We start from the raw sequence: 21,167 nt of genomic DNA, 5'->3' as shown, positions 1-21,167 counted from the left end.
CACATTTGTACATTAGTGCACATTCAGTAAACTGTTATCTGGAAACAAGTAGCCAATGTCCCATTTTATTTTTTTAATACGTTAACAGTTGAAGCGATAATATTTGCTTTATATAAATGTGTGCGTCACTCTAAATATAAAACAATGTGAGATTCTAAAACGGAGGAAAAGTCTTTCCACTGGTGCTGGCGAGACTCCCGGAGCGATGACCTTACAGAACCGGTTTAAGATGACCTTGCAGAACCGGTTTAAGAACTAAATCAGGTAATAAGTGGGTTTTAAGAACTTGATCAGGTTATCGGTTGGTTTTAAGAACTGTCGATCAGGTGAGCGGTTGCGTTGTGATGGCGACGCTACATTCCCGGAAGCGCTTTGCCCTCGTTCTGCGCGCGTGGCCTGCGCCTTGGATCCTCCGTCTCCAAAACGACTCCGAGGCAGGAAGTGAATCGGGACTATTATCAAAGCCGACGCCCCACCTAATCTATCCGAGGTCCGACCACCTGATCGGTGAGTTTCCACCCCACCGGTGGAGGAAGCCTCCGCTCTAGCTGTGTTGGATAATCCGTCCCTGGGCTGGCGGAGATGCTCAATGGGGACACTAAAGACTGTCTAACCACTTAATCGGAGGGGAAATATCTTGCATTGTTTGACCGACACTCGCCTGTATTCTTTAAGTTTAGTGTCCTTCCTGATACGTGCTGTGTTTGAGGACCATGTGGGTGGACGTCAGGGAGACTTTTTCTCGTTTCCACCATGCCCCGCGGTGTGAGGAGCGCATCTAGACGGCGGAGGAGATGCCGTCCGACGTAGAGTACAGCCCGCTGCCAGCGGAGGGTTCGGGCTCCGGGGTCCAGGACTTCTGGCTCTACGTGTGGATGCGCCGGTTCTCCGTGATAGCCTCGCATGTCATTGCATTGGGTCTTACCCTGCTGATCTCTCTGTTGTCTCGTCCTGGAACAAGTACGTGGACGCATTTCAACATAGTAGTACTTTTTGTACGCTACAGTTAAGTAGGCGAGGGCGTAAATAGCCTCTTGATCACGATTTGGTGATTTTTCACAATACTTTTATATCGTCTTCTCCTCAAGGTCTGTTTTCCTGGCATCCTGTGTGCATGTCCTTTGCAGTAAGTCAAAACTCTATTCTTTTGGTAACTCATGCATGACCCCGCGACTGTGTTTAGCCTACACTGGCTGATGCTTCAAGACTATGTCTCCCCCGTCCTCTGGCACTAACGGTTCAATTCACTCCAATCGGAGTGCTTTGGATTTTGCTTCTCAGAAAGAAATCTGATAAAGTATTATTTTATCACATTTTATAGTCCTGTAGCAGCTTTCCAGGAATCTCCTCTTACTCTGGTGATACCCTTTGTTAATTCCTCCTCCTCGTGTTCTCTGGCTCCATGGGCGTGCAATTGTAAATAATAGATGGCTGGGACGAGAACAGGATTAAGTGACAGCCCTCAAGATTTTAGTTTCAAGATGGTACAGTTTCACCATTTTAGGTTTAAAGTTGAACATAACACTACAAATAGGAGCAGCAACTGTTGATTGGTTGTGTGCATGTTAAATGCCCCTATCCTCACTAATGGATCTATCAGGGACGTGAGTCTTCCTCAAGTAGATATTAAGCACTTGCTAGAATGTCTACGGGAGATAAAGCTGCCCCTACAAGCAAATATCTTTAAAGCTTTAGCTTTAAAGCTTTTTTAAATTCTATGGTGCATATCCAATTCCTTACCATCATCACACTGAACGCTACACGGTCTGCCACAAGTATCTAGTATCAATATGGTTCTTGGATTCCAGTTTGCCTCAAGGGGATTGTCTCCTTCATACAGCACTTTGTTCCGGCCTGGTTGGAAAGACATCCAAGCCAGTATCTGTGTGTGCCTAGCTCATAAAACAGTATTTTTAAAAACATTTCTGTGATTTGCACAGCCTTTTTGGCATAGAATCAACAGTTGCTTGTACCGCTACCACTACTTCTACTTTTTACATATTTGTAACTATTATTTACTTTATCTTGTACTGTTGCTGCTATGTGGCTGTTGAGGAACCAAGCCTAATCATTTTATTCTTGTGTACTTGCACAATAAGATGTAACAAAAGTGATTCTGAGTCTCCTCGTGCTACTGGGGCAGACCCGAGGCGCTCCGTAACGTCTCCTCTCCTCCACAGTACTGCCTGTGCCTGACGGAGGGCGTGCTGCTGTTCAGCGCCGAGGGCAGCCCCTTCTGCTTCAAGTCGCGGCAGGGCAAAGTGCGCCTGCACTGGTTCCTCCAGACGCTGCTGCTGGTGGCCTCCACCACCGGCGCCACCTTCATCGTAGCCAGCAAGAACGTGTCGGACCTGCCCCACCTGGCGTCCTGGCACAGCCTGCTAGGCGTGGGCACCCTCAGCTCCACCCTCTTCCAGCTGGCCGCCGGGCTGTGCTTGCTCTTCCCCAAGTGCATGCGCCTCCCCGTGTCGCCGCAGCGGCTGAAGCTGTACCACGCCACCTGCGGCCTGCTGGTCTACCTGCTGGCCACGGCCACTGTGGTGTCCGCCATGTTCTCGGACTGGTTCAGCGCCACGGTGCGCGGGGCGGCCTGGTGGGCCTTCCTCCTGCTGCCGCTGTTCCCCGCCGCCGTGGTGATGAACCAGATCACCAACGCCTACCTGCCACGCAAAAAGATCAGCAGCTAGCTGTGTGTGTGTGCGTGTGTGTCCCGCTCTGCAGCCCCTCGCTGGTGAGCTCGGTCTGATCTAGGATTGCTCTGTGACCGACGGTGAAGGACCCAGATAACTAACGTAAACACAGCAGGAGTTGAACTTGCAACCGGAACAGTGGTGCACCGACTACTTTGCATTCTTGCACACTTCTATAACAAAGAAAATACGACTCAAGCACAGGCTGCGCTTGGGAGGGGTTTCCAGGCATGGATGGGTGGGTGGGTGGGGGTGCGTGTATATAAAGAACCGCTCTGTCAATGCTCTGCTTGACTTTGTAATTTATTAAACTTTTCTTGAAGGGGCATTATGATTGATCCTAGCCAGCATAAATTGTATTATTATTTTTGCTCTCTACCTCATAACACTAGTTTGTTTGCCCTGCTGTACATGATTTTGTTCAATGGAGAGGTGGTTAATCTTCCTTTTGGTTTTACTAGCTTTTATAATTAATCTAATAGTTAATCAATCCGTGACATATTAATTCAAACCTTGATTTGCATTTAAAATGGCAAACTTCTAAAGAAGTTGATGTCTGGTGGAAAAGCCTCGTCCAGTGTTATGACATCAAGTGAAGGAGAATTTGAAGTTCCCCAACAATGGAAGACTGAATTGATGGGATCAGATGATTTGGAAGACCAATTTGTGTATAAAACCTTTCTTAATATATGCTTATCAGGACAAACCCTTCAGGTCAGAAGGATTTACAGAAGGATTTATTTATTCAAGACGGGTTAATGAGTGGTCTGCCTTGTGTAGAACTGCTGAGCCCTTTTTATTCTACCTATGAAATAAACGCTTTTTGAATGTTATTCTGCTGTTTTCCCTTATTTTGTTGTTGCACCAAATATCGGGTCACTTCCCATCTTCATAGTTGGCGCAGAGTGTGATCACTAGCAATAAGTGTTTATTAGGTGTTCCAAGTTACTAGGTTGCTGGGTGTTCCCACCTTTGGTAAAGGATTTATAGTAGAGCTGTGAAACATCTCATTAAAGTGGGCAGGGTGACAGAGTGGGCACAGGTGCAACCAGCCAAACGTTCCCTACAGGTCGATCACATATAAGCTGTTCTAGAAAGGGAGACAGGAAAAAAGACTGCAGTACCATGCATGAGCTGCAGGGGCAGAGTGCTATACAGTGTAGAATGCATGCCGTGAATTGATCCAAATGCTATAACTTGAGGATCTGTTTACTTTGGCTATGAATTTACTTTTTGATACTTCTGTGCAAATAACACAATTTACGGGTTATTGTTAAGACATTATTTGCAGATTAACACAATCGATCTGTGCGTTATGACCTCCCTGTTACATCTGTCCCTGTAGTCAGGGTTGGACCAAGTCTCAGACCTTCATGAAGTTATTGCAGCCCTGTGTTGCATAGGAGCTTAATCCTTCTCTTCCAGGTTTTGTTTCACTCTGGGAACAATGAGCTGACTGGCCCCAGTTAAACTTAAAGGTCTAAAGAAGGGTTCACATAGTGAACGCTAATATACAGTGTTATACTTGGACCCTAAACTGTTTAGTGATTTGTAGGTGAGCCATACCTGGGAGCAGCGGTGGTAGAGGGGGGCTAGAGGGGCCTAAGCTCCCCCTGAAAAAGGCTGAGCCCCCTCAAAGCCCCCCCTCCCTGTAGTGACACGGGAGGCTTCTTATTTCACATTGAAGGAGCTTTATTTTGTTCTGGGCGAACAGTGTGAAGCATGACTTAAAAAATTCCAGACAGGGGCACTAGTGACGGGTCGTTTGCGACCAAATCAGTTCGAATGAACAAATCTTTAACGAGCAAACCGACCTGATTCTTCTCTCGTTCGTTCTCAGACTCGACTCCTCCCAGACCCACTAATCGCTGACTCGCTGTTCGTTAACAGACTTTGAGTGGGGAAGAAGGAAGAGACTTAGTGAGCGCGAGTGAGATGATACGATTAAATATCAGTGAAATGGTAATTGCATGCTGTCTTTGTATTTTCTGTGTCATGCCAGATTACTAAGATATTTGATTGTCTCGTCATCAATCTGTCTGACTGATTCAGCTGAGAACCGTGCATTCCATGATTCGATTCACCGCTACCGAAAACGCGACTGAACGAACGAACGAACGATTCTGAACGATTCTTCTTGGCGAACTCACAGACGCGAACTGAATCAAGTTAAATAATCATGAAATCCATCGGCACATCACCAACTGAACTTGTTCTGTGCTTGTCTATAGGTGAACTCAACCGTAACAAGAGGGGTGCTGCCACCAAGTGGACCAACTGTTTAACGTTTTACTTATACTTCACACGTTATCACATCCCTCCCTCCTTAAGCAGATTCAAGAAGATTTTTTATTTTTTTTATTAGGTGTCAATATTTAGACCACCTTATTAATGAGTCTCTTTTTCTTAGTTTAACTGGAAGATAACTGGGCAACTTAGTTTCTCTTTTTGGAAGTCACTTAATGGGAGTTTCGTTTGCCAAAGCTCTTTTATCTTTATCTGAACTTCCTACAGCTTCTGTAGTTGCTGGCTCTTCCAACTGGTCACCACTGAGCATAACCTCAGCCTACAGCAGGCATGTCCAAAGTCCGGCCCGCCGTCCAATCTCGGCACGGGGTTATATTTTATATGGCCCACTTACGAAAATGTATTATTAATGGCCCGCTAGCCCGCCACCGTCGCAATTTCTCGTTTCACCACATGGTGGCAGCACCATTCTGGCGCTAGCAAAGCTGAATCGGACCCCTCCCTCCCACAGGTAGGCTAATATTCCGACATCATGGCTGCTGTAGATATACAGTATGTACTAGCCTACTTAGTGAGCAAGCAATGTTTTTACAGGTTACAAATAAATCAAATCCACTATAAAATGTAATTTGCGCTACAATTGTTAAGTGCAAATAAGTACCATAATCATTTAAATCAACTCATGCCGGTCACTCATTTATGCATTGCACGGTTTTGCTGTGCGTGCAATACAGGGTAAAGTTGTGTTGTTTGTTTTTGAGCTGGTTTGCTAAAAAGGGCTAGCCAACAATAAGACTGATTTGGAATTTACGACTTGCAAATGCACGTACCATCCAATTGGATTACAGCACTATCTTACATTTTTTGAAAAACCTTTAAAGTCGAAATCCTTTAAATCCTAATTGACTGATCAATACCAAACCTGGGTTGAAGCTTCAACCTTCTGGTCTTAAAGGAGGACTTCAGGGTTCTTAAACCTGGACTTTATTTTCCCACCATGTTGTGTCTACGGGACTAATACAAGCCAATCTTTTTTATTGGTCACAAACTAGCGAGAACGCTGCTGCCGTAATTAATGGATATCTTTGGGGCAATGGCCTAACGCCATCGTACTTCCTCCTAAAGTAGCCTACTTGTTTTCGCCCCTGACTGGCTGACCAATGGTTGAAGGAGATTGTCTTAGGGGAATGTCCCGCATCAACGTTTCAGTGCGAGACTTCTCCTTGAGCAAGACTTGTTCAGACCTAATAACATGATGCAAACAGATCATATCCACCGAAATGTATCAAGTAATAATACATTTGATTGGTCTACAAAAAGTTTGTTAAGATGTCCTTTTGTTGTTGCTACTAAGTTTCAATCTCCCTCTAGGAGCGATTGAGTATGATAATGTTATCTGCGATATAAATCCACCCTAACTTCAAACCTTGGCAATTTTAACCAATTTTGTGCACATCTTGGTCTTTCAATGTAAATTGTATATTACCATATATAACCAGGTGCCTTATCCGGTTTAAACTGTAACCTTTTCGGTACTTTTATGTAACCTTACAGTAGCACTCTTCCAGTAATAGCCCCAACCCGGTATGGTCTGTACACTTTATGGTACTTGTATTTAACCTTACAGTAGAGGGTGGATCACCCTCATCCACAAGGTGAATGAGCTGATGTTATGCTGCATGACTTTACAGAAGTAATTTCTAATGTTCCTAATTAACATATTTTAACCAGATTGCTAAAAATAGTATATTATTAAGAACAGTATTTTATTTTGTTGGACTCTTATTATTTTCAGCATGATTCACAGACACTCAAGATATAATCTTCTAGATGTTTCGTGGTGTTGGTCATGCTTGGTCGAGTAATTTTATTTGCTTGTATTTCGCTATGGAGGTTTTAATAAATGTCGAGAAATAAAGGAGACAGCAGCTTTCTTCCTGGCTCATTGGTAAATACGAGTTTGGCAGTTCTATGTTCAAAGGTACGCACTTTCAACGTTGTGAGAAAAGGACTATTGTATTTAATCATGCATTCCGCAATAAACAAGGTCTTTATATTTTGGGCCTGAGCTGTTGTCAGATCCATTCTTCTGTAGAGGCCCATTCCACCCTTTTGGTCAGAACCTGAGGTGGTGACCTTGGCCTGCAGGTGGTTATGTTGCCCCACGCCCTCTAGGGGGGGACGCTGGGCTCCTCCGACACCCAGACACAGGGTGGTTGATCACTGCAGTTCATTGTCTGGTACAGACGGATGATGTTACCAGCAGAGCAGGTGTTCAATATCCACATCACACAATTGTGTCATTTGCATAATGTGATCTGACCCACTTTATACTCTTTTTACATGCATTCTCTCCAGGACAAAAATGACCTATCTTCATTCTTTGCTGAACATGGTATCCCCAGAGTTTTTCTTTTAACTTGAATTCCTTTTAATTTGGTAGAAACAATCTAAACGTATCAACCTCAATGGCCACCAATTAAATGAACAGCACAGTTTCTGGTAAGAAAGAGAAATACAGATTCTGGTCTAGGCCCAGAATGCGGTTTCCATTTCTGGGACCTGTTTGCTGACATCCCTGAGCTTCGACTTGGGTGTTAGGTCACACCAGCCCACCTTTGACCTGTCATCCCTGCACCCCTCAGGGTCCTGAGAGGTGGAGGCGCAGTAATCCTAAAGGGTGGGTCCTGAGTGGCCGACCTCACGGTTTGTCTTCACAGATGAAGGTGACAGTGCCGTTGAGCAGGTCGTCCATGTTGACGGCCACCATGTCTGCTGACAGCTCTGCCACGGCCCCGCCTCCCAGGGCCACGAACACCTGCTGAGAGCCGGCCAGCTGCGATGGGTCCAGGGAGAGAACCGACCCCGCTCCGTCCAGAAGAGGCTCTGTCGGGATCTCCTGCTGGAGGGAGAGGAAGACAACGTTTTGGAACGAGTGATGACACGTGGCAAAACTCCAGCCCTCGTCGCAGTTTGCCCTTCAGTCTAACGGTCGGGTACATCCGTATCTGAATGTCCAGATCAACTCTGTCCAGATGACCAAACGGCTACTACAAGGGGCTTCAAAGGGGTCTTAAAGAAATTGAGGCATCATTTGTCCACAGTTGTATCTGATAACAGAACATTACATGATAATGCGTAACACTGACACAATGACACAATCATGTTTGGCACCAAACAAGAGCCAAGAACTCCCTCCTTCCTATTACACCATTCAAACTATCCTTGCATGCAGACAATCTTCTCTAGCGCAAGGAAAGCATGCAGAAAATGTTCCAAAAATACAGAAAGACACAATATTTTAGGATGTTTAGTGTAGTGTTACAAGACAAACAGATCTATATTCAAAATATAAGTATTATCTTTCCATAGAGCCCACAATGGTTAATCTGGCTAGTGTTGATGTGGAGCCATTATGATTGTTGGTCTTGTCGTTTACAGAGAGAACAGCGATGATCAGAGGGCACATAATGAGGGATCAGGGTGAAAGTGGCCCTGGAGAACGTTAGTGGCAGGAGGCCATCCTAACCGGATCACAGGCTGGACATCAAACTAGTGGCAACATGTGTGCAAACAACCAAAAACAGAATACACAGAACAGCCTCTGTGGGAGCCAGGAGCCGATCCAACCCCGTAAAGAGATTTCTCACCGCGCTGTCCGAGATAAAGGCCTCCTCCTCTTCCTCTGCTACCTCCTCCTCTCCTCCTCCTCCAACGGTGGCCCCTCGGCCTGCCTGCTCCACCAGCGCCTCCACGTGGCAGGCCAGGTAGTGGTCCTGCAGCTGTTGCTGGCTGGGGCAGAGCAGCGGGCACAGGGAGCAGCTGAAGGCCGTGCCCCCGGGGCTGAAGTGCTGGCTGGTGCAGTGCTCCTGGAGCCCCTCCTCGCCACCAAGCAGGGCGGGGCAGTAGGGACAGCGCACCGCCGCCGCCCCCTCAGAGTCTGCTGACAGGGAGGTGGGGAGGGATGAGCATTGGTACACGGGGATGGGAAGGCCCGCAGCGCACACAGATCCCCTCAGGTTACAACCCCATTCTTGATCGCCGGCTCGGCCACGGCCTGTTTCTCAGCGACTGAGGGCGACTGTGGAAACGTGAGCTGGAGAGAGCACAGTGGGTTGTGTTGGACTACAGAAAGCGTAGCTTGTGTTATCTAAAACGGCGGTCTCTAACCTTTTATACTTTCAAATAAAAAAGAGACTTTCAAGACTTTTCCTAGAATGAGACACAATGAGAAACAGACAGGATCAGGTGAAGTAAAGTAACACATTTTTCCTCTGTAGGGATCCTTTCCATAATGTTGTCAGGGCCAATTTTAAGTCAAAGGGAAGAAATTTGGTTTCATTCTCGTAACACAGTCATTTGTTCTTGGCTAGGTAACGATCTCAGAGGCTAGCTCTTGTAGGGTTAGGACCATAGACCAAACCTTGATCAAAACACTCACATTAAACCACTGTTTGTCTCTTCACCAAACTATTTTTCCTTAAAGGAGAAACATATCCCAGAGAGATAACGAGCTGGGATTTTCGTTTGGGAGCAAAAAAGCACGTGTAGACGCATTCTTAAGTTGGCTGTTTTTAGCCGATCCTACCAAAACGCTATAAACTTGGAACGATGGGGGCATGTGTTAAGGTAAAAAAATCGCTATTTTAAACCATTTAAAAGGCTAGAAGTAGCCCGACACATTCTTAGGTAGATTGGCGAACACAGATCTTGTGACATCCGTGAATTTTATAATCTTATCTTCTATGCTTGTCATTTCTATTTGTACGGAGCAGCTGGAACGAAAAAATGTCCCCCCCGGGGATCAATAACGTTTTCTGATTCTGATTCAACACGCAAGCTCTGTGTTCGCCAATCGACTTATCGAGTCTAAAAGACAAGATGGCGTCGACAGGTAAGCTACTGATGGTATTGCGTGTATAAAATGTCATTTTTAATAAACAATCTGTACACTTACAAAGTTATCAATGCCTCGTTTTATATTTTAAGACCCTTATACTACCAAAATAGTGTCGGGCTACATCTAGCCTTTAAAGTGGTTTAAAATAGTGATTAAGTTATTACCATAACACATGCCCCCATCGTTCCAAGTTTATAGCGTTTTGGTAAAATCGGCTAAAAACAGCCAACTTAAAGGACAATTCCGGTATTTTGAACATTGAGCCCCCTTTCTGGTTTGTCTAGGATGAAATAGAGTGGTCAACACCAAAATTTAGAATATTGGTCCTCTCTCCAGCATTATTCTAATTTCGAATCGCCCCGGCCTGCTTCACAATGGCTGGCTATCGGCATTCACAAACACAGTGGTGTTCGTTGATGTTCCTCATCAAGATTCGTAGCGAAATACAGTTCCTGTCGGGTTTTATTTGGCATTTTGTAAATCGGCATTATGTAAATGAAACGGAAACCGGACCGGAAACGGAAATGGAAAGGGGGAGCGGTTGTAGTCTTTTCACTCGGTTCCAGCCCTACTGTTGATACAGAGAACCGAGTGAAAACACTACAACCACTCCCCCCTTTCCGTTTCCGGTCTCCGTTTCATTTACAAAATGCCGATTTACAAAATGCCAAATAAAACATGACAGAAACTGTACTTCGCTGCGATACTTGATGAGGAACATCAACGTACACCACTAACCAAACCAAACCAAAGAGATGGTCATTGACTTCCGGAAGTCTTCCCAGCATAATCACCATCTCCCACTCTACATCAACGGTGAAGAAGTTGAGCGTGTCACCTCTCTAAAGTTTCTGGGTCTGACACTGACGGAGGGGTTGTCCTGGGTCAAAAACACAGCTTCCGTTTTGGGGAAGGCCCAGCAACGCCTCTTTTACCTCCGGAAGTTGAGGAAAGAACACCTTCCTCAGGGGCTGCTGTTTAACTTCTACCGCTGCGCTATAGAGAGTGTGCTTACATACTGCCTGAATGTATGGTCCTACAGCTGTACAAAGGCGGAGCAGGCAGCCATCCAGAGGCTGATTAAAACAGTGGGAAGGATCATTGGAGTAGAGCTGCCCGACATCTTGTCCATCTCCTCCTCCCGTTGCCTGCAGCGCTCTAAACGCATCCTCATAGACCCTTCTCATCCTGCCCATCATCTGTTCCTGTTACTCCCGTCAGGGAAAAGGTTCAGATCAAAAAAGGCACGCACCTCCAGGATGGCAAAGAGCTTCTATCCCTGTGCAATAAGGCTCCTCAACAGCTTGCCCACCCCACCCCCCACCCCCCTTCATCTCCCCCCGCCCCCGGCCCAGCCCTCCCTGCCCCCCATGGACTGGGCTTAAGACTTGATGCACCTTAATATGGAGATATATTGCTTTTATTATTTTTATTATTATTTTATGTATGATATTTATGAATTTATTTATGAATCTATTTATTAATTGTTATTTATTATTATTTAGCTGTGTAAGTCTGGTTGCCTCTACTGTCTCGTTGTCTTTATGGCAATGACAAATAAAGTACTTTGAACTTTGAACCACTCGATGAGCTTCACATTTCTTAAAACAAACGTTTAGGGGTGCTCATGAATGCCCATAGCCAGCCATTGTGAAGCAGGCAGGGGCGATTCGAAATTAGCCAAATGCTCGAGACAGGACCAATATTAAAAATGTCGGTGTTAACAACTCTATTTCATCCTAGACAAACCAGAAGGGGGCTCAATGTTCAAAATACCGGAATTGTCCTTTAAGAATGCGTCCACATGCGCTTTTTTGCTCCTTAACGAACATCCCAACTCGTTATCAAATTAAACATATCCCAGATCCATTCTACACCGGATTTCTCCTTTAAGACTAATGCAAGGATGCAAGTCCTGCAATGGGTTGTTTCTCTTGCTGCTTAAAGGATGACGAGCTCAGTTGAAGGCAAATCTACCACATCTAAACTTTTGTGTTAGAACCAGTGTAATTTAAATTAATAAATGTAGATGGTTTGAATTTGACCAACTGGTCTGGTGCGGGGGCGTGTCTGATGAGAGGGCGTGTCTGTACTACGGGCTGTGTGTGATGAGGGGGCGTGTCTGATGCGGGGGGCGTGTCTGATGAGGGGGCGTGTCTGATGCAGGGGGCGTGTCTGATTAGGGGCGTGTCTTTCCGGGGTGTGTCTGTACGGTGCGTCTGATGAGGGGGCGTTTCTGATGAGGGGGTGTGTCAGATGAGGGGTCGTGTCTGATGGGGGGCGTGTCTGTACGGGGTGTGTCTGATGGGGGGCGTGTCTGTACGGGGTGTATCTGATGGGGGGGCGTGTCTGATGAGGGGGGGGTGTCTGGTGGGGGCCGTGTCTGATGAGGGGGGGTGTCTGACGAGGGGGCGTGTCTGATGAGGGGGCGTGTCTGATGCGGGGGCGTGTCTGATGCGGTGGCGTGTCTGATGCGGGGGTGTATCTGTACGGGGTGCATCTGAGGAGGGGGCGTGTCTCATGGGGGCCGTGTCTGATGGGGGTCGTGTCTGATGCGGGGGGTGTGTCTGATGGGGAGCTTGTCCGATGGAGGGCTTGTCTGATGGGGGCCGTGTCTGATGCAGGGGCGCAGCAGGGCTTACCGGCGTGCTCCAGCGCCTGGTGGCTGCTCAGGCTGCTGGCGTTGGGGAAGAACTTGAAGCAGATGTCGCACTGAACCAGGCACTTGAGGGACTTGCTGGTCTGGCTGGCGTACACCTCCGGGTGGTTGGTCCTGTTGTGGTACCACAGGCCCGACAGTTGCTGGAGAACCAAGAAGACGAACAGGAAGGTGTTGCCAAGTAACCGATCAGACCCAGGTTTTTTTCCCGTGCTAGCCGCCATGTGATAAACTAAGTTAGTCCTTAAAGTGGCCATCTGGAGGATGGCGGAGGTAGGGAACAGGAGCCAATGGCCCACTGATAAAAGCCTTTTCTAGTGTTATGAACATCAGAATGTTGGGATCTATGGTATTGCTGTCATGTTATCACCATAGGTGCCACCAAATGGACCCTATGAGAGCCAATTCAATGATGGTTACAGATGTATGATGGGTTATTTGATAAACCAATCTTAACTTCCACTGAACTACCTTGTGACATGACATCACATAATGTTAACTTATATATTTTTGGAAATATATATAGAGAAAGAAAGATTTTCTTTTGCATTATCAATATTTTCCAAGAACATACTTTTTTACATTTAGGGGGATTCTGCTTTTATCCAAAGCGACTTACAACCCTTCATTCACACGTTCACACCGCCGGTGGTGTCAGCCATGCAATGCGACAGCGACCTCATCAGAGCAGTGAGGGTGAGGCGTCTCGCACATTCTAGGAGGAGCCCGGGATCGAATTCACAACCTTCTGGTTACCAGCCACTCCCGCCCCAAACATTTGATCTGCATCAGTGCCGCTGTGGAGGTACGGTTGTTCCCTGCTGCCCTGACTGCCTGGGAACCCTACCTGGTAGGATTTTTGGCAGAGGTCGCAGCTGTAGGGCTTCATCCCGGAGTGCATGGCCTTGTGTTTCTCCAGCATGGCGGCGCTGTGGAACACCTTGTGGCAGACGGGGCACTTGTGGAAATCACGCGGGTGGCTGTCCTGGAGGTGCTTCCTGTGCTCCTCCACTGACGAGAAGCTCAGACGGCACTTCTGGCAGTCGTGGGGCTCCAGGATGTCTGGTGAGGCCATGACACGCAGCTCTGAACTTTGTCCAAAACACTCACATTAAACCACTGTCTCTTCACTAAACAGTTTCTCCCTTAAGAAAAGCCTTCCAGTTGATGACATATCTAAATGTTTTGAGTGCTCTGTTGATTGCTACACTTTCCTCTGGGGCTGCCGCAGTGAGTGAATCGTTCAAGGGTGCATGCCTGCCAAATGTGTGTGTGTGTGCGATCTGCAGTGTGTGTACGTGCTGCGATGCGTGAGCAAGGTGTGTGTCTGTGTGTGGACTCACTGTGGTAGGTCTGGAGGTGGACCCAGTGGTGTGTGTGTGGGGGTGTGTGTGTGTGTGTGTGTGTGTGTGTGTGTGTGTGTGTGTGTGTGTGTGTGTACTCACTGTGGCGGGTCTAAAGGTGGAACCAGAGGTGTGTCTGTGAAGTGTGTGTGTTTGTACTCACTGTGGTAGGTCTGGAGGTGGACGGTAAGCCCGCTCGCCTGGCTGTAACCTTTGCCACACTCGCGACACACATAGGGCCGGTCACCCGTGTGTGTGCGCACATGACGGGTCAGCTCGATGGACTGGGCGAACAGGGCCTCGCAGTACTGGCAAGCATACATCTTGCCTGGAAAACACACACACACACGCACACACACATACAAATGAATACGGACATCCTTCAACATACTATGTGTGACAATAGGATACTTTTAGTGAGGATTTTGTGAAAATAAAAGTATGCATAAGTGTGTGTGTGTGGGGGGGGGGGGGGAAGGCCAGGTATGAGGCCCTGCTTAAGCTCTTGGAGTTGTGCGTGTGCATGGTCGTGTGTGTGTGCATGTTCGTATGTGTGCGTGCGTGTGCGTGTTTATGCAAGTGTGTGTATGCATCTGTGCATATGCGCTTGTGCATGCGTGCGTGTGTGTGGTACCCTCGGAGTGCTTCTTCTTGGTGTGGTAGGCCAGGGCGGCGGCCACGCTGAAGCTCATGTCGCAGTGCCTACAGTGATAGGGCTTCTCGCCCGTGTGCAGCCGCATGTGGTTCTTCAGGGACGAGTTGGCAGCAAACTTGGTCCCACACTCGTCACACGCAAAAGGCTTCTCTTCAAAGTGCTCCGTGCGCTTGTGGTAGATCATGCCTGGAGGGGGGGTGAAACTGTGAACAGTGGAACAGCGCAAGAAGGTATTGGGTGCTGAGAAGTCACAACACAAGAGTTATTCATCCCAGACAGGACATCTAAATATATATATATATATATATATATATATATATATATATATATATATATATATATATATATATATATATATATATATCTTTAACAGAATTAAACAGTGTTAAACAGAGTCAAACAGAGTTAAAAAGTGTTAAACAGTTTTAACCAGAGGTAAACAGTGTTAAACGGAGGTAAACAGACTCAAACAGAGTTAAACAGTCAAACAGAGTCAAACAGAGTTAAACAGTGTTAAACGGAGGTAAACCGACTCAAACAGAGGTAAACAAAGGTAAACAGAGGGGAACTGAATCAAACAGAGGTAAACAGAGGTAAACAGAGGTGAACTGAATCAAACAGAGTTAAACAGAGGTAAACAGAGGTGAACTGAATCAAACAGAGTCAAACAGAGTTAAACAGAGGTAAACTGAATCAAACAGAGTTAAACAGAGTTAAACAGAGGTGAACTGAATCAAACAGAGTTAAACAGAGGTAAACTGAATCAAACAGTTAAACAGAGTTAAACAGAGGTGAACTGAATCAAACAGTTAAACAGAGCTAAACAGAGGTGGACTGAAACAAATAGAGTTAAACAGAGTTAAACAGAGGTGAACTGAATCAAACAGAGTTAAACAGTGTCCTACCAGAGGGGTGGGCGAAGGTGCGGCCGCACAGGTCACAGGCCACCTTCTTCTTGGCCTGCGGGGCGTTGGGGTGGGCTTCTCCGCGGTGGCGCTGCAGGGCCCGCACGGTGGGCAGCCGCTGGGGGCACTGGGGGCACTGGTGCTTGGGCTCCTGCGACAGGGCGCAGCACTTGAGGTGAGCCCGGAGCCGGCACTTGAAGGCAAACCCCTTCTTGCACCAGCGGCAGGAGTAGGGCTGTGGCGGGGCGGGGCCATCAGGGTCCGGCCCTGAGGCGGCGGCCTCACACTTCACCTCCTCCTTAACGCTCCCGTCCTTGTCTTCCTCTTCTTCATAGTCTGCCTCTTTGTCTACCTCTTCGTTGGTGCCATCGCTTCCTGCCTCCTGGTCCTGGTCTTCAGTGGTGGACCCTGGAGGACGGAGACAAACCAGAGGCCCCTGGACTGTGATGACGAGGTGGACCAGGGGACTTTGAGGCTGAGGGGAACGCGTCCGAGGAGCGGCGCACGGCTCCACTTGCTAACGTAATTCAGAAGGAATAATTGTTTATGTTGTACACAGATTTCGACGAGATGTTCGCCGATAATGTGAACTGCTTTGCGATGTGATGGCAACTAAAGTGATGTTCAGTGGATTTACATTAACACAAACATTTTTGAATTATATCGGCGACTGTGCAGTACCGCAGCCAAACTGAATATAGGGTTTCTGATTTTGGACCAGAGTAAGGCTCCAATAAGGTGCTGAGCTATGTGAGGACGCCACATCTCTGCGGACACACACACACAGGTCCTCGTCGTCAAAAAGGATCCCTGCGCTACTCAGAGACGCTTTTTGTCTAAAACAGACAAAACGCGGTCTCCGAGTAGCACGTGGGTGACGTCCGATTGGTGCTCCAGGGGGAGCTGTGTAGCATGGGCCGATGAAGCCCTTTGAGAGGCTCACTTGGATTAAGGTCTGTTCATGTTTCTTGACTTTACTTGGATTGACACGGTGCATTCAGCTCAATGCCTCTAACTCCATGCTACATATTTAGTTGGATGGTACAATCTGGTCCTCAAAGACGAAGTTCCTTCTCACACCATAGGGCTTGGGTTAAACACAGCACACAATGTGGGTAGTGCATAGTACACTGAACACCTTAAAAAGAGGCTTCTGGGCTGAGCTAGGGGGGGATTTTGTAAGGACGGCAGTAAACTTGAGACGGACCTTGAGACGGTTCTACAGGGTCTGCTGTCGCAGGGAGATGGGGGTGCAGGTGGGTCGGCGCTCTGGGTCATGCGGGGTTGGTGTGTCTAAGGATGCGCTGCAGCTCTGGAAAATACATGCTGCACTGTCGTTATTTACTGTCTGCCACGCAGCCTAAAGTGGGCAGGCCGAAGAAGTCTTTGCCGACTCCTGTTTTATAATCGCTTCGGTTATGTTTTGATCACTGAACATAGGTTCATTAGGTTCAAATTCCATTACGGAAATAAAATAAAATACATCGCACCATCTTTAAATCGCGGAACAATCTCCCACAATGCTCCGGCAGCCATGCCCATTTCAATGCAGAGATTTGGGCCTACTCCTCGCTCTACGACATGTTATTTGATTCTGACCACCTCGCTGAGTGCAGGTTCCTGAGGAAGCCCCCCGCGCACCGAGCTCTCTGAGGACGTACCTGAGGTAGCCCCCCGTGCACCGAGCTCTCTGAGGACGTACCTGAGGAAGCCCCCCGCGCACCGAGCTCTCTGAGAACGTACCTGAGGAAGCCCCCCGCGCACCGAGCTCTCTGAGGACGTACCTGAGGAAGCCCCCCGCGCACCGAGCTCTCTGAGAACGTACCTGAGGAAGCCCCCCGTGCACCGAGCTCTCCGAGAACGTACCTGAGGAAGCCCCCCGCCTACCAAGCTCTCTGAGGACGTACCTGCGGCGGGCTCCACCTCCTCCAGAAGGGCCAGCAGGCCGGCCCCCCATGGGGCCGGAGACTCCTCTTGAAGGGCGGCGAGCAGCGCCAGCGTCCCGGCCTCGCTCATCAGCCCCTCCCTCAGCCGGGCCACCAGCAGGGCGGCGGCGGTGGGCGTGGCCCCCCCCGAGCAGCACCCCAGCACCACCTGCAGAACAGAGGCGCCAGGCACCCTGTCAGCCTCCAGAACAGAGGCGCCAGGCACCCTGTCAGCCTCCAGAACAGAGGCGCCAGGCACCCTGTCAGCCTCCAGAACAGAGGCGCCAGGCACCCTGTCAGCCTCCAGGACAGAGGCGCCAGTCACCCTGTCAGCCTCCAGCAGGGCCTGAGGCTGCACGGACCGGTCCCAACGCGGTGGATGGGGTAGCGGACAGACAGGGTCAGTTTGATTGGATACTTCAGGAGGTCGGCGTCAACAGGGGATAGAGTTGAGCTTTGTAAAGTTCAAGCGAAGCGGGACATCAGAGCCGTCTGGAACCTTTCATGGAGGTGATGGATGCTTGTATGAAAATACATTATTCACTAGGTTGAGGGAATTATTAAAGCAATACAATGGACTGAAAGCATTGTGGTCAAACTCAACCGCAATGCAATCAAATAATTATAATAGAAAATGAATGCCTCAAAAGGTAGGTAAGGGAACTTATTTTAGAATAATATTTTTTTTTCTTTGTATCCCGACAGTAAACACTAAGGAAATGCTCTGCCAAACATAATAATAATCTGGTAGTTACGTCTGCCGCAGGCTTGGAATTAACCGTCCAACACTTTCATTCAGTTGAAAGAAATGGTTGGACGTCTTACCTGCGCGTCAGGTTATCCCGAGCGTCACCCCTGCCAACATGTGAATGACCTAGTTAGACCGGCTGACTGCGTACAGCGTGGACATGCCCCTTCACCTCTCTCTCCTGATCCTCCAGGCAGCTGGCCGCCGCCCGGGGGAGGAGCTCTGCGAGGGAGGCCACACCCCCCAGCAGCTCCAGCAGCTCCCCGGAGCGCTCCAGCAGAGCGCCGGCCGTCCAGGGAGGAGGCACCACCTCTGACGACTCCTTCAGCTGACGGAGGAGTCGCCGGGGCACGCAGACGTCCCGGTCTGGTTCAATGGAGTAAGAGGGTTCATTGATTATCATTGAAAACCAAAAGAAATAATAACACAGCATCAGTCGTTCTATATTAAAGCCATATATATTCATTAATAAATAAACCTATGAATTAGATTTCACCATGATCATTGTGATAATAATGCATCTGAATAATCATTGGGAATTTCAAACGAAATAGCTTGATATCACCCTTTCATGTCATATTAGCCAAACTGGTGAGTTGAAACCGTGAGCACAAATGATTTAGAACAAGGAAAAAGCAGTTGATGAGTACTGCCTAGCCCGTCATCCAGTGGGGCCATCATTTGAGCCTTCACGGGAGCTTGAGGAACCCACCGTTGGACCCCAGGACTTCCATACGAGGGATCTTAGGGCTTGGCGCTTCCACACTTCCCGGCCTCTTTGACCCAGCAAGCCTCCTATGGCCAGGAGACTCCTCTACTTCCTCTCTGCCCTCCAGCCTGGCTTTCACAGCCTCCTCCTGCACCTGGTCTCCAGCTGGAGATGCTCTGTGTGCTGCGGGTGGCATTCCCCTCTCGGCCTGGACCTGGACCTGGACCTCAGCCTGGGCCTGGGTCTGAGGCTCAGCCTGGATCTGGACCTGAGGTTCAGTCTGGACCTGAGGTTCAGCCTGGGCCTGGGTCTGAGGCTCAGCCTGGATCTGGACCTGAGGTTCAGTCTGGGTCTGAGGTTCAGCCTGGACCTCTTGCTGAGGCTCAGTCTGGGTCTGAGGTTCAGCCTGGTTCTGGGTCTGAGGCTCAGTCTGGGTCTGAGGTTCAGCCTGGTTCCGGGTCTGAGGTTCAGCCTGGTTCCGGTTCTGAGGTTCAGCCTGGTTCCGGTTCTGAGGTTCAGCCAGGTTCTGGTTCTGAGGTTCAGCCAGGTTCTGGTTCTGAGGTTCAGCCAGGTTCTGGTTCTGACGTTCAGCCTGGTTCTGGTTCTGAGGTTCAGTCTGGGTCTGAGGTTCAGCCTGGTTCTGGTTCTGAGGTTCAGCCAGGTTCTGGTTCTGAGGTTCAGTCTGGGTCTGAGGTTCAGCCTGGTTCTGGGTCTGAGCCTCTGTCTGGGTGGTGGTGACAGCAGCAGCAGCTGCAGCAGGCCTGGGCTGGGCCCCGACCAGCCTACTGAGGATGTTCTTGCAGCGCACGGCCACATCGTACATCTGCAAGCTGTCTGCCGAGGCGATGACGCGGCTGACGTTGTGCTTTCCAGTGGGCAGCTTGCCCGTGTAAGCCAGGTCAAGCAGGCAGGCGAATTCCTGCGACGACACCACCGCCGTGTCGATAGAGATGGTGTCAGAGCCTTCCAGCAGAGATCTGATCGGGCGCAAAGCATAGAGCACTCAACGCAATTCAAGTGGTCTAATAAAACACATCTTAAATCGGGTCGTAGTAAGCACATGCAATCAGGGGATCATTTGCTTTCAACAATATTACAACCGGGTCATGATCTGTGTGAACGTGTTTCATATCACCATTCACAATACCAAGGGGGTTTAATACACCTCAATGAATGCAGAGCATTGATCGCATTACAAACAATCAACAGAGACGTGTGCTGGGGGGATGTACCTGAAGAGCATACTGGTGGCTCCCAGGACCAGCTTGTGCGCGGTGTGAGGCGTGTCGCCCACTAATATGGTACAGTCACAGAACTTGCCCTCCGTCCTCAGGGCCCACAGCTGCTGCATGAGCTGCCTGCTGTAATTCGTCAGGTCCATGCCTGTTGAAGAGACAACAATGTTTTATTCTACGGTTTTATGAACATAGATCCATGTCAGCATTCATTGGGACTGGCTAGGCGCTTCATCATCATTTCAATCATATCCTATTAACAGAACCTGCAACCCATGTCCCTCCAAGGTTTGAAAAGTAGTGCCGTAAATAATATAGAAAAAATGATGTCGAAATTTGATAGTCAAATTTCCCATGCATTGCTAAGATAGCAGTTTAGTGTTATGGTTCTCATCAGTAGCAAAGTTGAATTCATAGTGATGAGGCCTTATCCATTTGAGCACGGCTAGGAGGGCTGCTCATTTCATCCCAACCTCAACTGGTGTTGTTGGTGAGGTACAAAGGGAGCTTTATCATGGTCGGCTGGTTGATGACTAGTTTATTACTCTTGGGAGAAATGCGACGAGTAGATGGCAACCAGTACAGCTATTGCTCGTCGTATGCTGCAGTGAAACCCCTTTGGTTGAATGGTCTAGTGCAAACCAGTTTGTTTTAACTTGTCTAACCCCACTGTGGGGAAGGTTGCATTTTGAGTTAGCTTCTGTAGCTACGGGGGAAGAGGTCGGATACCGCTTGAATAATATTAACTACTTAAGGAGAATAAACGAACGTTTAACACATGACCGCGTCCATAAAATGTGTCCCCACTCCATTTTACCTTGTAATTCAAACGCTCCGATTCTTTATTTAAACTTCATCGATGAACAGTCGTAGGATCCCAATAAAGCTTCGGTCTTTTGAAAATGGCGTCATCACAAAAAAAATGCACGGGCGAGATGAGACGCGCATGCGTAAACGACGATGACCTACGGGTAGACGCTTTTTTAAATTGAGATTTTATGGACGTTCACACAAACCTTGTTTGGTTTTGTGTGAATAATACAGTGCTTTTAATGCGTCTATAAGATTTGTATATTTTTTATCCATATATTTTTTAGATTTTATATTTCCATTACTGATGAATGACCTCATCTGCAGGGTATAGCTGTTCA

At 48.1% G+C, this 21,167-nt stretch overlaps 2 protein-coding genes across 5 annotated transcripts; one reads left to right on the top strand and one right to left on the bottom strand.

Moving 5' to 3' along the window:
* The first annotated feature begins 171 nt into the window (after positions 1 to 171).
* Positions 172 to 3,523, top strand: cyb561d1 (cytochrome b561 family, member D1). Of its 2 annotated transcripts, XM_030350437.1 has the most exons (4): positions 172 to 507; positions 676 to 960; positions 1,089 to 1,126; positions 2,181 to 3,523. In XM_030350437.1, the coding sequence occupies exons 2-4, from the start codon at positions 795 to 797 to the stop codon at positions 2,685 to 2,687; spliced, it is 711 nt and encodes a 236-aa protein (XP_030206297.1). In that variant the 5' UTR covers positions 172 to 507; positions 676 to 794; the 3' UTR covers positions 2,688 to 3,523. The 2 variants fall into 2 exon arrangements, with proteins under 2 accessions (XP_030206297.1, XP_030206296.1); XM_030350436.1 differs by having other exon boundaries at positions 172 to 960.
* Positions 3,524 to 6,684: 3,161 nt separating this feature from the next.
* Positions 6,685 to 20,947, bottom strand: zbtb40 (zinc finger and BTB domain containing 40). 3 transcript variants are annotated; one of them, XM_030349714.1, is made up of 12 exons: positions 20,834 to 20,947; positions 20,014 to 20,164; positions 18,785 to 19,758; positions 18,245 to 18,438; positions 17,307 to 17,493; positions 15,400 to 15,807; positions 14,474 to 14,680; positions 14,003 to 14,167; positions 13,344 to 13,558; positions 12,480 to 12,639; positions 8,588 to 8,880; positions 6,685 to 7,839 (listed from the first exon to the last, which is right to left on the bottom strand). In XM_030349714.1, the coding sequence occupies exons 2-12, from the start codon at positions 20,160 to 20,162 to the stop codon at positions 7,639 to 7,641; spliced, it is 3,153 nt and encodes a 1,050-aa protein (XP_030205574.1). In that variant the 5' UTR covers positions 20,163 to 20,164; positions 20,834 to 20,947; the 3' UTR covers positions 6,685 to 7,638. The 3 variants fall into 3 exon arrangements, with proteins under 3 accessions (XP_030205574.1, XP_030205665.1, XP_030205625.1); XM_030349805.1 differs by having other exon boundaries at positions 6,685 to 7,836; XM_030349765.1 differs by having other exon boundaries at positions 8,588 to 8,877.
* Between the last annotated feature and the right edge of the window lie 220 nt (positions 20,948 to 21,167).

The sequence above is a fragment of the Gadus morhua genome, chromosome 1 (assembly GCF_902167405.1).
Source record: "Gadus morhua chromosome 1, gadMor3.0, whole genome shotgun sequence".
Classification (NCBI taxonomy): domain Eukaryota; kingdom Metazoa; phylum Chordata; class Actinopteri; order Gadiformes; family Gadidae; genus Gadus; species Gadus morhua.
Note: the sequence above shows the minus strand (reverse complement) of the source record. Positions and strands in the feature narration are given on the sequence as shown.

Bases quoted from the DNA above. Each gene is read 5' to 3' on its own strand.
- zbtb40 (XM_030349714.1), bottom strand. From the start codon at position 20,162: ATGGACCTGACGAATTACAGCAGGCAGCTCATGCAGCAGCTGTGGGCC. The intron at 19,759-20,013 runs GTACATCCCCCC...GCGCCCGATCAG, and splicing joins GCCACCAGTATGCTCTTCAG to ATCTCTGCTGGAAGGCTCTG. The intron at 7,840-8,587 runs GTGAGAAATCTC...CTCTCCCTCCAG, and splicing joins CCTTTATCTCGGACAGCGCG to CAGGAGATCCCGACAGAGCC.
- cyb561d1 (XM_030350437.1), top strand. From the start codon at position 795: ATGCCGTCCGACGTAGAGTACAGCCCGCTGCCAGCGGAGGGTTCGGGC. The intron at 961-1,088 runs GTACGTGGACGC...CTTCTCCTCAAG, and splicing joins GTTGTCTCGTCCTGGAACAA to GTCTGTTTTCCTGGCATCCT. The intron at 1,127-2,180 runs GTAAGTCAAAAC...TCTCCTCCACAG, and splicing joins CTGTGTGCATGTCCTTTGCA to TACTGCCTGTGCCTGACGGA.